Source organism: Prosopis cineraria, unplaced genomic scaffold, assembly GCF_029017545.1.
Source record: "Prosopis cineraria cultivar Desert tree isolate PC_DT_omini unplaced genomic scaffold, ASM2901754v1 PC6, whole genome shotgun sequence".
Classification (NCBI taxonomy): domain Eukaryota; kingdom Viridiplantae; phylum Streptophyta; class Magnoliopsida; order Fabales; family Fabaceae; genus Prosopis; species Prosopis cineraria.
Genome location: NW_026555337.1, coordinates 37,243,221 through 37,258,022, shown reverse-complemented (window position 1 = coordinate 37,258,022; position 14,802 = coordinate 37,243,221). Strand labels below are relative to the sequence as shown.

Below are 14,802 nucleotides of genomic sequence, written 5' to 3'. Positions count from 1 at the left end.
AAAATTATATGAAAATTATTTTGGTTTTCCTCTTTACTCATAATAAATATTACAAATTTTAAAATATATATATTCTTTACCTTCCCATTAAAGATTGATAAGAATGACATCTTTGAAAATAAAACAATTAATATCATTCTTATAAAATGACTTATAGATTATTTTAATATGAAGCTTTTTCCCAACCCCTCTGTACAATTGTTAGGGTATTCTACAACATTTTCTATCTTGTAATTAATGCACATCTCTTCACAAATGTATTATTGTACTAGAGGCTAGCACAACACAAAAGTGTGTCCCCCAAAGTCTGGCCATTGGTTTGCTACTCTCCTTCACATAAAATTTCTTGAAGAAAATCTCAAACTATTGACTGATACAAATATACCCGTTCACAAATTTAAATCGAATACACTCATTCTATTTAAAATATAAGTAATTTTTCTAAATTTATTTATTTTTATTTTGCCCTTATGTACAATTGAATATTTTGAATAATTGATGTAAACTAGGGTAGTTTTGAAAAATATTACAACTTTTTCCCATTTTTAAGGTAGAATATCAACAAATGACATCTAATAGAATTTAATATTTGACAAGAACCTTGAACTGATTGAATATTTGTTAAAACAACAACTTCACTTGTTAATTTGTTAATGTTTACTTGTTAAAAATTCTTATTGAATATTAAATTCTTTTAAGGCTTCTTTATTGATACTTTACTCTTTCCATTTTTTTAAATAAGCCAACTTCCATTCATTTACTCTGGTTGGTTCGTGTGCAGATAAGTAAACTGGACCTCTATTGTGAATTGGAGAGAGCATTTCTTTTGCACGTATCCCATTTACAAGAATGCTGCAAGTGAGGTCTCATTTCAACCATTAGAGACATAAATGGGACAATTTCATTTACACTTCAATTCCAGATTTTGTTTTCGGGGGTGTTAAATAGACATACAGTTATATTAATAAGTGTAGCTTTGGCAAGGCTAGAAATATTATCCTCGACCAGCAATAGAGACTAATCTCCTTCAAGATATTAAAGGAAAATGGTAGGGGGATAGACAGTTTTATTAAGTGTAGCTTTGGTAAGACTAGGAATATTCTCAGCTGGCAATAGAAACTAATTTCTCTCAAGATACTAAGGGTAAATGGTAGACTACAATCAATTCAGTTTGCTCTATACACAAAGATTAGGAATTAAACTTTCAATTACTTACTTAAATGACAAGAGCTCTTACTACTTATTTTATAGTTAGTACCAATGTTGCCCACTTCTTTGTTTTATAGGAAAGGTTGTAGGATCAAACCTTGGGGGTATGCGTTATGCCAAGTAGAGCTAGGAAAACGGGTTGAGCCCGCAGGCTAGCCTGTTTAACTTGCACAATTTGATGAGTTGAGTTGAAAAAATTGGCCCATTTTTTAAAACAGATTGGGCTAACTCAACCTGCAAAAATAGCGGGCTAAAACGGACTAGCCCGTGGGCTAAATGGGCTAGCTTACGGGTTAGCATATTTTTTTAAAAATATTTTTTTATTTTTTAATTACATTATATTTTTTTTATAAATTTACAATAATAATAATATTTTTTAAATATATAATTTATGACTTTCAAATATGTTCTTTACATTTGAAATATAGTGTAAATCTTTTTTACAATTTACAAATAAAATTTTTGTTATAGTTTGTGAAGATGATTTATTAGTTTTTATAGAAATATTTTGAATATATATTATTTATTAATCTCATAAGATCTATTGATTGAAATTATAAATATAAATTCACTGAGAAAAATAATATGGATTTTTATTCAAATTTTCTTTTATAGTGACAAAGATAGCACACCTAGGCAAGAAGATGATTGATAATAAAAATCTAGCAAAATAAATTTGTTTGGTTGAATTTTATGTTTATTCTATTTATTTACAAGTTTTTTAATTGCTAATTTGCTTTAAAATATGAAATAAGTATATATATATATATAAATATATATATATATATATATTATATTATATAAATTTTGAATTATTAAAAAAATTCTGATAATTTTTTGCGAGCCAGCCCGCAAGTTAGCTAACCCGCTAAAAAATAGGTTGGATTGAATTTTTCAGCTTGTTTTATCTAGCAAGTTGGCCCAACCCAACCCGCAAAAATGCCAACTCGTGTGGGCTAGCCTGCGGGTTGACCCATAATCCATTTGTCCAGTACTAACGCCAAGCCCTTAAGAATTCAATCATTGGGAAGGTTATACTATTAGTACACCCTTGAGTAAACGGAGCTTGAGAAGGTCTCACTTTTCACCCCATCAGGGACACCTAGGAGGTAAATTCTAAGAAGAGGGGGGAGTGAACAATAGCAACCAGAATTGTAATATTAAGTCTAGCTTTGATCATTCTATGGTGTAGGAAAAAACATAGCTGATGAACCAAACTCATGCACAAGGTCATGGGAATATTGGTTGCAAGCAAGAATAAGATATAAACTCCGAACTTTATAGGGAACTTGCTATACTTCTTCAGGGATCCTTTTTACCAGAAGCGTTCATAATGGCTAAAGAATAACCAGAGAACATAAGAGCTATAGCAAGAACTGGCAAGACAAACCTGAACTCCATGGTAATTACTATGACAAATCAAACAAACCAATGGGTCAACTGCATGTTGAGATGCAGATGTAGACAAATCAGAGATATACCTGAATTCCTTGTGACCTAGCACACTGTAAAATAGTGAAACCCAGGTGATAAGGCCAGAAAATTTCCGTTGTTTGGAATAAATTATGCCAGCTAAGGAAAATGGTAGGTGAGTGAAGATCATGACTGTAAATCCCTGAATGAAGTACCAGTGCCACTTGTGGGTTCCATAATAGTCTCCTGAGGAAAGAAAATTGAATTTTAGAAAATTAAGAGGTACCAAAATCCACTTGCCATACATGAAACGATCTAGCAAGCAGGTTAGTCCAAGCAAGAGGGCCCTGATTTAAAAAAAAAATGAAAATAAAACTATTATTGAAAGATGGATTTTAAGGAAAAGACAAGAGAAAGGAAATAAATATCAGTAGTGTTAAACTCTGGTTAAAGGGGTAGATAGTACCCAACAGCTAACAGTATTATAACGGCTTTCTTTTATTCACAACCATCAAGATTTACACTCAAGATTTCACACATTCATGAACATTATTCTGTACGATCTAACTTATATAATTAATGTGTTGATCTCAGTAACGAATTATTTGATCTTGCTAATGCATAACTTCATTTACTAGAGTCACAAATAACCCCAAACTAGAAAAACCAATAAACATCTTTGACTTTGCAGGTAAGTCAATACTTTGTTAAAAAAAAAAAAAGTGAATGAATTTTTCCCATATAACTTGTGGGAAGATTTTCTGTGTATTCAGCATGAAATATAGAAAGACAACCAATCCACCTTAATGCCCATGCTATACTAGAGAGTAACTAATGTTAACCTATACCCAATAGCCTGCTGTACTTTGATGAATGTATTTTCTGATTTTAGAAATACACAACTGCATTCACCAGAGGTTAAAAATATTGTGAACTAGAAAAACAGAAAAATGTACCAAAAAAACAAAAAAATTGACGGTGGCAAGTCAATGCTTCAGAGGAAAAAAAGTTAATGAAATTCAACACCCACAAGCCATATGAGAAAGTTTTTCATTTATTTAATGTGAAACATTGAGAAGGCAATCGATCCTTCTTAACGCAGAGGCCATGCCATAGTGAGTAAATGATGCCAACACATACCCAATGGGAGCCATCTCTAGAAGGAGGAATCACAATCTGTCATGTAATGTTAAAAGGTAATCGATCCCTCTTAACGCAGAGGTCATGCTATAGTGAGCAAATGATGCCGACACATACCCAATGGGAGCCATCTCTGGAAAGAGGAATCTCAATCTGTCATGTACTGTTAAAAGCTTAAGAAGGCCAACATACAACCATGTGATTGCACTTGTTGGCCGAACAGCAAAAGCTAAAGCTGCTAAAAGTAAACCCCACTTCCTTGAAATGAAGGATCATTTTCCAAAGGGTCTCATGCTAGGCGGCCAAAAGTATCTGGGCTACCCAAAAGCAATGCGATGTGCAACTTCAGGCCCTTGCCAGTGTTCATCCGAATTGAAACATGTCTGCAGTAATAGAGCATTAAGCGTCCGGAATGCCAAGCAGAAACAAAAGATTCTCTTCTCTGACGAGAACAGAGAGATGGAGAGCAATCCCGAATCTTTTGATTCAGAAAAATTTGGGAATATTTAGCTGCTGATGGACGTGCCGCGCTCTGTCTCTGTCTTGTTCCCGAAGAGTTCTGTAAAATATAAAATGCATTGTATCTCTTTTCAAAAAATGGCAGATAATACAGTTATATGTGATTGGACTCAGAAGACAGTAACCAGTTATTGGTGATCCATAATCGATCGAAGTCCATAGTCTGGGGTCCTGAATCAAACTCCACCGGTCCACCCAAACCCATTCGATTATGATTTGAACTTCTTGAGTACTTTTGAACACAGATGGATACAATCATGATCAATACAAAGCATGGTAATGACTCACGGCTCCACAATCATGATCAATTTATCGTTGATTTTTTTTTAATTTTTTTTGCCAAAGAATTTATCATTAAAATTTGAAGGGTTGGATGATAAAAAATATAAAATATTTTTAATTTTTTAAAGTATAATTATTTTTTTACAAATATTTTTATTGAGTAAATTGTTTATAGTTTTTTAAATAAAATATCTTATTAAATAAGGATAAATATAAAAAATAAGTAATTATTTTATTAAGAATAAAATTTAATTAAAAATATTATACATTTTTCAACGGAAAGAATATTAATGTATTATATAACAATTCATTTCATTATTTCAATAATTTGAATGACATGTTAAGAGGTCCAAGTTTATCTTCATTTATACTAGTGATTCACATTGACAAATTTTAATAGAAAATTCATTTCACCATTTCAGTATCAATATTTAATTTAATATGAATATTTAATATTCATTCAATAAAATTATAAAATTTATAATAAATTACATTATTTATTATCCATAATAATTTTATTCATTTAAACTTCATTTTTCTGCAAAACTTTTTTGGCCAACATTAAACTTTACATAATACATTGTTGATTCATTAATTTGAATTACATGTTAAAAGATCCAAGTTTATCTTCATTTATATTATTGATTCACATTGACAAATTTTAATAGAAATTTTTTTAATAAATATTGAACTTATAAAAAAATATAAAATGAAACTAAAAAAAATTATCCAAGCTAACTAATATTTTGAAATTGGGGAAGCATTATTGTTGTTTTTGTATTTATTTATTTACTTGCCAACAACAATGTCAGTGACCAGTGACACCAATTTGAAGCGCGGGAAAATAGAATTTGGCGCAAGCATTGCCTACAAATAGCCATATAGCGTTGCATTCCCTCTGTTTGAAACAAATACAGAGCAATGGAGGATTCGGGATCAATTCTTTCTCACATTTCATCTCTAAAGGACATGCTGGATCAGGTTTTTCTGCTCTTTGTCTTCATCTATTTCGATCGCTTCGTTTCTTGACTAATCCGTTGTTCACCTGATTTTCTTTTGAGAATCAGGTTAACGAAGAAATTGAGGCTACTATACAGATCACGCGAGAGATAGAATCCGGGATCGTGAAATGTGAGGAAATTGAGAGCGGTTTGGCGGGAAGAGAAGCGGAAATGATGAAAACGGTTTACATGTTGCAGTTCGAGATTGTTGGATATGTCACCGTCGCTGGTAATCTCGGTCCTGCTTATCTGTTTCTGGATGTTGAGGTTCACAACTTCATTTGAATAATGGAATGCTCTGTCTTAGTGTCTGCTTTCAAATTCTATGAGTTCTTCTTTTGTTTGATTGAAATGTGATTTAGGGGAAAATAACTCAAAACAGGCGAATCAAATACTTTTAGCGGCATGCTTTGAATTTAATTATATTGTCTTCGATTGATAGTTATTTTATTCAATACCTAATTTAACAATACTGATCTCACTCACGGAATGGTCATAACTCATAATTCACTAATCAGTGAATCTATATTTGTGCGCGTGTTGAACTGAAATGAACCAGTGTTTCAATTAAATCTTCATTTTCTCAGGATGCTTTACCTTCCGTTTGCTTGGGGTTTTGAATTTATTCAACACAGGAGCTAAAAGATATACTATTTGTTGAACTGACAGGGAATTATAAAAACGAAAAAAAGAGTACATTGATTTTTAGATTTCCAAACGAAGAAGGTGTTTCGGTTATCCTGTAATATCATAAAGCAGATAAAATTATATTTTTATTATAGCATCTAGGTTGTCAGGATTGAGAAAGAGCTCGTGACCAAAAGAAACAAGATTGAGAAAGGGCAGGATCCTTTTTCTTCTGACGAAAGATATTTATAAATACACAAAATTCTCTGATAAGGATAAAACTATTGAAATCTTATCATACTTTAATAAAGTAAATAAGTTTCTAAATTTACCAAATCTCGTACATAAATACAACCTTTAAGTTATTAAAATGTCACAGAGATGCAAATCAAAAGATAAAAACTTAAAAATACTCGGTCCTCTAAACACATTTAATAATCAAGTTCGTTGGACAAATTTAACAGAATCAATAGTCAGGACGCAACAAAAAGCAATACATCAATAACTTGGTCATAGAATACATAGTACATACACTAATATCGGCAAGAAAGGGGCATCCGGCCTTGAAAAAAAGTTACATTTGGAGTTAAATAAGGAACAATATATAGATATATATATATTTGTGAAAGATTGGGCAGGAATATCCTGCGATCTTGATCACGAACCCAGTAATTGTCAATCAATATAGGATTGGTATAGTTTTTGGGAAGTGAGATTGTAAGATCTTAACGGTGAACCTGAGAACCATGTATAGAAATTTCCTCTTTTAAGAATTTTAATAATTTTTCATGCTCTGGAGCCACATCCAATTGGAATCATCAATGTTCAATTTTTTTCTTATTGGAAAAATTTGTTATAGCACAAATCCACTGGCTATTTGCTTGATACATATTACGACACCAAGCTAAGGTACCCTTTGCTTGCTTTTTCCCCCCGTCATTTTTTTTAATGCTTGTGCTGCTGGCATGCTCTTAGTATCCAGGTCATGAGAAAGAAACATAGGAAGAAGACATGTTTTCTATATGAATTTGAGACTTAGCAAGAAGCATGATTTTATATTAAAAATATCAAATCTAATTTCTTGTGACCATGCTATCTTACATGCATATTCAAGTTGCATGAGTCAAATGTGCCTTAAAGACTTACATGAAGACTGAGCAATATGTGCATACTTATGATGAAAGCGGATCGTTCCTTCCCAGATATTCAATCTATTTGCTGCTTCCTTTAAATTTTCTGGTTTCAAATTTTTATTTGACATGCAATAATGCATGAATGATGACAAAGAAAACTTGTGCTAGATCCTAAAATCCCTTGTATATATTCAGAACCAGTATACCTGGAATCAAAATTAAATTAACCGAGTGTTGTGTTTCCTGACCAGAAATTGGATGGTGATTTTATCTTTACTGTTCCCCTTTTCTTGTTCTCTCTGATGCATTCAAATTTTCTATTTCATTTTCCTCATAATGTTTAGACCAGTTGAAGGCCTCTGTAAGTTCTTTGGAGAAAGAGATATGTTGTCTTAAAATGAAGCGGGCCGAAATTGTTAAAAGAATGACTGAAAAGAGGTATTGAATAGTCCTAATATTTGTAGACGTAAATATTGATCTCGTATTTTGTTTTGGGCCCAAATTGTGTTGTTTGGGTGTCCGTATCTCCCTTTAAAGAAGCAGGCTGAGATGGCTGTCTTTAAAAACTATGCTATTTTGTCCAAAATGAATCAGGCTGAGATGAGAAAGAAAACGAGTGATGACGGATTTGGAACAATTCTTCATATTTGTAGATATTGATATTGAAGTTTGCTTCTGTTATGGGATTTTTAATTTCTGCAATTTTTTTTTCTAATGTCAGAAGAAGGTGGAATTATGTTAGATGGCCGCTTTCTTCTTCCTAAAATGAAGATAATGTCAGCTATTATGTTTGCGTAAAATGACAGTTTTTAACTAACTTTTTGGCTAAAAGTTAGCCATATACCGTTGATACTTTGAGAAGTATTGAGATTTCCCAAAAAAAATGTAGCAACTCTCAAGAAGCGGGGATCCTATATCGTTTGATGAAAACCTATTTCCGAAATTCCAATTTGGTTCTCAGGTTATTTTTTCCCTAAATCAAGTGTTTATTGGCTCATGAAACTGCATACATGATAGAATTGACCATATAATGCAGCCATATCTTTGTAAATCATTAAGTTGCCGTTATCTTATGCAGCATTGCAATTTAGATACTGATGACTGAGTGATTAGTTTCTGTGCAGGGAAAATTTTACGACCATGTGCCTAGAATTTCAGGCTGACATTGATGGCAGAAAAAATTGTGAAGCAAGGACATTGTTGTCAGAGAGAGATTCCCTTGAAAATGAAATTCAACTTATGGAACAAAAACACAATGTTCTAAAAAATTCAGTATTGGCATTTGTGGAGGAAATTCTCGAAGATCTTAATAATTCCAACTCAGGTGATGTTGTTTTCCTTTTATCCCTATAAATTTGCGACGTGATTGTTGACAACAGAGTTACATGTAGTTCATGCCCGCTAGTTCTCCCTTTTGATGGCTGTGTCTGATGTTTTCCTTGCGTGTCTGGAATCATTTCTTGGACAAATAGTTGAACTAGATTTCACATACAGTGCTTCCCGGGAATTCTTTTGCCTTTTTGTGTTCTTATTTCAGTTCAAGTGATTTTGTCATGATTATTGTGTTTAATGGGTTCATAGTGTTGCTTAATGTGGAGTACTTGATATGCCGTCATCTGTAAGTGACTAATAAGTAGCTTTTGCATAGCTTAAGTTATTGAGCTATGCAAAAGCTACTTATTAGTCACTTACAGATGACATCATATCATAGATATTGACCTCCAGGTAAAGAGGACAATAGTGATATTGCATAGCTTTTCTTTTCTTTTATGTTTTATCTTGACAGATGAACTGCAAATTCAAACAAGTAAGTAGTAGCTTTTAAACTCCAATTTGTATGGCCTTAAGTGGATGATATAAACATCAAGTTGAATGGAAATATATCCATGAATCTCCGAAGACTTTAGGAAGCTGCTTTAACAAGTGATATCAAAATCTATGTATAAACTTATCTTAATGGGGAAAAAATTCTAACTGCCACAACTACAGGTACTTACCATTGCCCGAGATGAAAATATAGTTTTTCTTAACTAACAAGGATTCAATAATTGTGACACAAGTCTGCCTGCATGGCAGGTTGTTGGAACAAGTGACATGATAACATCTAGGTCACTTTTTTCTTCAGAACTTGGAATAACTGAATCACTATGAACGTTCATATCCATATTTTATCTAAACTTAAGTTATTGAGTTAAATTACTTGAGTGTAAGATGAGTGGTCGACGTAACTTCCCATGCTTTAGTCTCCTCTTCTGGATGGACAGTGATGTATTGCAACCTTTTCATCCCCTTCCCGCAACCCCTACTGCAGCGTTTGAAGTAGAGATACAGAGGAGGAATTGGGAGAATCAGAGATTGCTCAAGGATATCAACGATTTGAAGAATACGCTGCTTTCGGCTATTGGAACCAGTGATGATCTACCGTAAAAGCTTTCCTCTAATCTTTTGATTCATAGACCTTTACTTTCAGACGTTAGTATTATCAAATAGGTCACATTAGATCTTTAAGTAGGATTTAGTTACGTACGTACGTTCACACACTCAACACACATGCGTGCGTGTGTGTGTGAAATTTCTCGATGTAAAAACGCCTGCCTTGAATGAATGATATGACTCAGGCTCAAGTAGTTGTCTGTTTGTTTGGTTCAACAATATTTAGCAACGTGATGTGTCATTTTCATCCACTTGTGGCCAAACTATTGACTTCTTTTAGAACATTTAAAACATTCATGACTGAAAAGAAATGGTTACTCACCGCATGTATTTGGAAATTGGAAGCAAAACTAAAAATTATGATCCCCGAAACCTTGCAAGACAATGAATCTGTAACTGTTGCTCTGTAAAAGCTGGCAGGTGGAAGTAACTGCAACTATGCTGGTCAAATCTTTTTTTGGTTGAATTCTCTATTCCTCACAGAGTGGGAGCTTTCCAGGCAACAAGCTTCTTGCAATGATGCAGCTTTTCGTGCTTGGATACAGTTGGCGCCTGGATATAATGTTGTCATGAATGTGTCCAGAGGCGGAGGTCAAACTTCAGACTCCCGAGACTTCATTTCATGCCTTTTTAAATTTGGTAGGTTGATTCAATAAATCTTTCGATTTGGTGCTTTCTGCATAAACTATTTGGCTTTGTTCGTACTTGGAAAGAGACTTTCCCTTTAATATATATTCTGGCTCACAACTTCATCATTTAAGTAGCTTGGATGGGGGCCCGGTACCACTCCTTAAGTTTCTTTGTTTCTTTACCCATTTTATTGCAGAGATTGCATGTGATTGTTGTGTCACTGTCCGTTCTAGTTTGGGGGTCCATTGGTTATTGCTCCATGGTCAAGTATGAACAAGTTTTGCAGCTTATTATAATCATTAATGTTATCAATAAAATGAAATATCTACAAATCAAAATTGAAACTGTTAAACAATTAGCCTCGGCTGCCATTATAAGATTGTAGATGTTATAAGTCTCACATCAAAGAACCTTGCAAGATAAGTGGGGTTTACTAAGTTCAAATGGCCTCTCCTAACATGTCAATTTTTTGAAAGAAGCTCTTTTTTAGGACTAGTACTTATAACATTGGTCTTTTCATTGAAAAAAATTGATGTCATGGAAAGAGCTATTCACGTGGAGAGTTTTGACTAATAGTACGTTAAGTGAAGTGTTGTGAAGTGAATGAATCTCATATTAGGAGCCTCGCAAAATAGTTGAGATTTATAAGTTTAGAGACTCTTTTACTCAACAAGTTAGTCTTTTAAATTAAGCTCTCATTTTTTTATGTTCGCAATAGTAGAATTTAATCAACCTTAGCATACAGGCTGTCATTCATGAATGGGTTTTAACTTTTTTAAATTGAATGATTTGGCTGCTTGAGCTGGCCCTGAACAAGTAAATTCATAGTCAATTGACTTTCAATTCTACTGTAGTTGTAACATAATGTCTCTATTTATTTATTTTTTTGTACATTACCCGTAATTCATTTGCATGATTGCAATGTCTTTCTCAATCATTAAAGTATTCAACCACTTGTATCCCACTAATGCAGATTTTCTAGAGTATAATCCAACTAAAGTTAGAAGTGGAAAAGAGTGAGTTGAGATTAACTTTCTTATTTGTGAGTTCTGCAAAAATGAGTTTTTTTTTATAACTCTTTTTTTTTTTTTTTACTCTGTTGAAGTCAACTTTAAAGATCAACTTTTTTTATCTTTTTTATAAATTATTTCTAGCTAGCTCACCAAAATCAAAGTGAATTAGTCAGAATAATAAAATTATCTTAAAAATAATTCATTTTTTAATTTTGCCCCTAAAATTAAAAGAGTTATTTGATATATGAGAAAAGCTTTCTTGAAAATTTAAATATTGCACTTTTTTTTAAGAATTTATTGATGGTATTTTTAGAACTGTGTACAAGACAAAGTGACTTGTATAAAAGATCAAGAAAACTTTATAGAGTGACTCGTCTTTGGGAAACTACCATTAAGTTCAACCTATGACCATAACGTGTGGGACATTTTTGCATGGCGAGTCATTGTTACCTTGTTTTTGACCTCGCGAGTCATTATTATCTAGTTTCACTGGCATGTCAAAATTGAGTGCAGCATATGAACTATTGAGATATTAGGACAATTAATTACTTCATATTTGGATGTGTGATGAAAAAGTGATTTTGCAACTTTTGTTAACTCCTATAGTACTTTTTTTTTTTTTGCAACTACTCTTATAGTACTTTGGTCAATCCACCGGTCGCTGTAAGGAAAGTATAATAATCAATATACTAAAAATCATATTAGTAATTAAATTGGTTTAGCTACTAGTTCATGGATTAATCCAGTAAAAACACTAGTTTAATACTTTATTGGCTTAATTGGTGGGATTGACTGGATTCTTAATATTGTGATAATAGTATCAGCCTGCAAGATAAGATTTCATGTAAAGCTTCGTGCCGGGCTTCAACCAAAGGTTCACTTGGCAATTGATTTTTGCCGGGCATGAAAAGAATGAAATAATAAGCCTCTTTTGATTGCACAATATAATTTTTATAAAAAAAATTAATTTTTTAATCTCTCAATTTTTAACTCACTTATAACTCAATTTTTCGATTATGACTCACTGTGACTCAATTTTTTAACTATGACTCGCTTATGACTCAATCCCTCAATTTTTAATTTACTTATAATTCAGTATCTCAAGTTTTGTAAATTCTCTTTTTTATGTTAGTTTAGATCTCATATTAAAGAGCAAGAGAAGGGTATTTTTGAATAATATATAAGCACTTTTTTATCCCTCTTATTTGATAAGGAAATTTTAAAAAAAATTGAAAAATAAAATCGAATTATAGGTGAATCAAAAGTTGAGAAATTGAGTCGTAGTAAATTATAATTGAAGGATTAAATTATAAGTGAATTAAAAGTTGAATGATTAAAAGATTAATTTTTTTATTTTTTTTATTGTAAATGTTTAGCAAAATTTAGATTTAATTTATTTTTATATTCAGATAAAAACTCTTTATGTATGAAATTATTTTTTTATTTCATTGTATTCTATTGTCAAACATGTCTTTCATGGCAATGTTGCTAATTCATTTCAACTATTGCTGAAACAGGGCAAGAGACAATGATGTGAATGGTCGGCCTCGGTCATGTTGGTTTTGGACTATAAAAATATATACATGGCTTCAATCTGTACGGTGGTTGCAAGAAAAAGGGATAAGAATACAAAGATGCCATATTTGTCAATTCCATCGCAAATCATTGTAAAGTCATCACACGGCAGCCCTACAAGCTAAGAATGCAGAAGTGGTTGCTTCAAAAGCGAAGCCTGGAACCCAAAAGAAGGAAAACAACATGAAGCTCCCTCATAGCCAAGTGAAGTAAATATAATAACAACCACCACCAACAACAATGAGTTTTGTTTCTCTATTTTTTTTAAAAAATGAAAATAAGTAATTAAGTATAGAAAGTTCCAAAAATTAGTCTTGTCCTTGTCTAAGTATACTTATTAACTATTTTATATAGATTAAAAAGATTAGTTCAAAGTAACTAAGTGCCAAAAAATCTATAATTTTTAAAAATTAATCAAAATGAGTTGAGAAAGGTTATTAGAGTGGTGAACACAAGGCAATTTGAAAATAGTTTATAAATAATTAATTTTTATATTAAGGATCATAAAGATTTCTTCTCATAAACAAGATCAAAGATAGAGTTGATAATTTGGGCCATACCTGATGGACTAGCCTAAATTCGTTCAAAAAAAGTTAGGATCAAGTTTGATTATATGGACTTTTTTAAGAGGGTAAAATATTTTAAAATTGATTGGAATTGAGCTTAACCTCTAGAATTTTTAGCTTTATATGTATATAGAGTTGATAATTTTGGCTAAGCTTGACAGGCTAGCTTAAATCGGCTCAAAAAAGTTAGGGTCGGGCTTGACTATATGAGCTTTTTAAAAGGGATAGGATATTTCAAACCTGATCCGAATTAACCCGACTCGCCCAAATTACTAGCTCTAATCAAAGGGAGTGGTTTTTAACTTTTTATGAGTATATGATTCCACATTGTTCTCTAATATTTCTCCAAAGACTTAAATATTGAGTGTAATTCAGTATTTTTCTTTTCAGGGAATCCTCTTTAAATTTTTCTTATTTAGTTGTAAATTTAAAATTGACATGTCATGACTTCTAGTGATTAAAAATGAATACAAATTCAATAATAATAAGAAGCAAAGATTGTCTTGTGTGTTACAGACAGTGATCATGCCTTTCACGTGAATGTCACGTGCAGAGATCGATTTGTTACCGTACAGCTATGTCTCATCTTTTTAAATCGTGCTAACAAGATAAGTTGTGGTCCTTTTCTTTATTGCAGGTGCCCGTAGAAAAGAAAGAAAGGGTTTGAATTTTGAGCCACGAGTAGGTGAGTTCTATAATATTCTGTCTCTGCTGTGCTCCATTTTCATGCTTCCTTCCATCACTTGTCCCCCTTTCATATACATGGGCCATATATATATATATATCAGAACCAAATAAATAAACTTACATAATAATATATAAATATAGAACAAAATAATTCTAATAGTTTGAGGCGTGCACGAGCACTAACTCATTATGTGGAGGAGCCACAGTCTGGAACTATATCCAATGAATGGATGGCCAAAATAGTAGGACTAGTGAATGTGATGTGATAATTTGCTTTATGCCTTTATAGTAATTAGTTTAAGTATGTGCTTATGTAAAATAGATCAAGTGAACTATAGTTGATTCAAATTCAGACCGAAAAAAAAAAAAATTGTTGATTGGTATGAAGTTTCTCATGTATCATAAGTCGACTTCCTTACTAAACAAGTCGTTCAATCGTTCATGTATCACCTAGATTAGATTAGATACGTTTGGTTAAGTTATTCTTGATAATTATATATCATGAGTTGTGAGCTTTTAAAATTAAATTTAGGAAAAATAACAATTTGAAACTTTAAAATGCCATAATTTCCTT

The 14,802-nt window shown here is 32.2% G+C and overlaps 2 protein-coding genes across 4 annotated transcripts; one reads left to right on the top strand and one right to left on the bottom strand.

Moving 5' to 3' along the window:
* Positions 1–2,511: 2,511 nt before the first annotated feature.
* On the bottom strand, positions 2,512–5,427 carry LOC129314124 (mannosyltransferase APTG1-like). The gene is made up of 6 exons (XM_054957496.1): positions 5,357–5,427; positions 4,374–4,513; positions 4,084–4,240; positions 3,880–4,023; positions 2,691–2,969; positions 2,512–2,599 (listed from the first exon to the last, which is right to left on the bottom strand). Exons 1-6 carry the CDS (start codon positions 5,425–5,427, stop codon positions 2,512–2,514), a joined length of 879 nt encoding a protein of 292 aa, XP_054813471.1.
* A 10-nt stretch (positions 5,428–5,437) lies between these two features.
* LOC129314379 (uncharacterized) lies at positions 5,438–13,413 on the top strand. Of its 3 annotated transcripts, XM_054957811.1 has the most exons (6): positions 5,438–5,544; positions 5,631–5,793; positions 7,669–7,762; positions 8,449–8,648; positions 10,241–10,396; positions 12,918–13,413. In XM_054957811.1, exons 1-6 carry the CDS (start codon positions 5,485–5,487, stop codon positions 12,935–12,937), a joined length of 693 nt encoding a protein of 230 aa, XP_054813786.1. In that variant the 5' UTR covers positions 5,438–5,484; the 3' UTR covers positions 12,938–13,413. The 3 variants fall into 3 exon arrangements, with proteins under 3 accessions (XP_054813786.1, XP_054813785.1, XP_054813787.1); XM_054957810.1 differs by lacking the exon at positions 12,918–13,413 and having other exon boundaries at positions 10,171–10,356; XM_054957812.1 differs by lacking the exons at positions 10,241–10,396; positions 12,918–13,413 and adding an exon at positions 9,636–9,961.
* Positions 13,414–14,802: the final 1,389 nt, after the last annotated feature.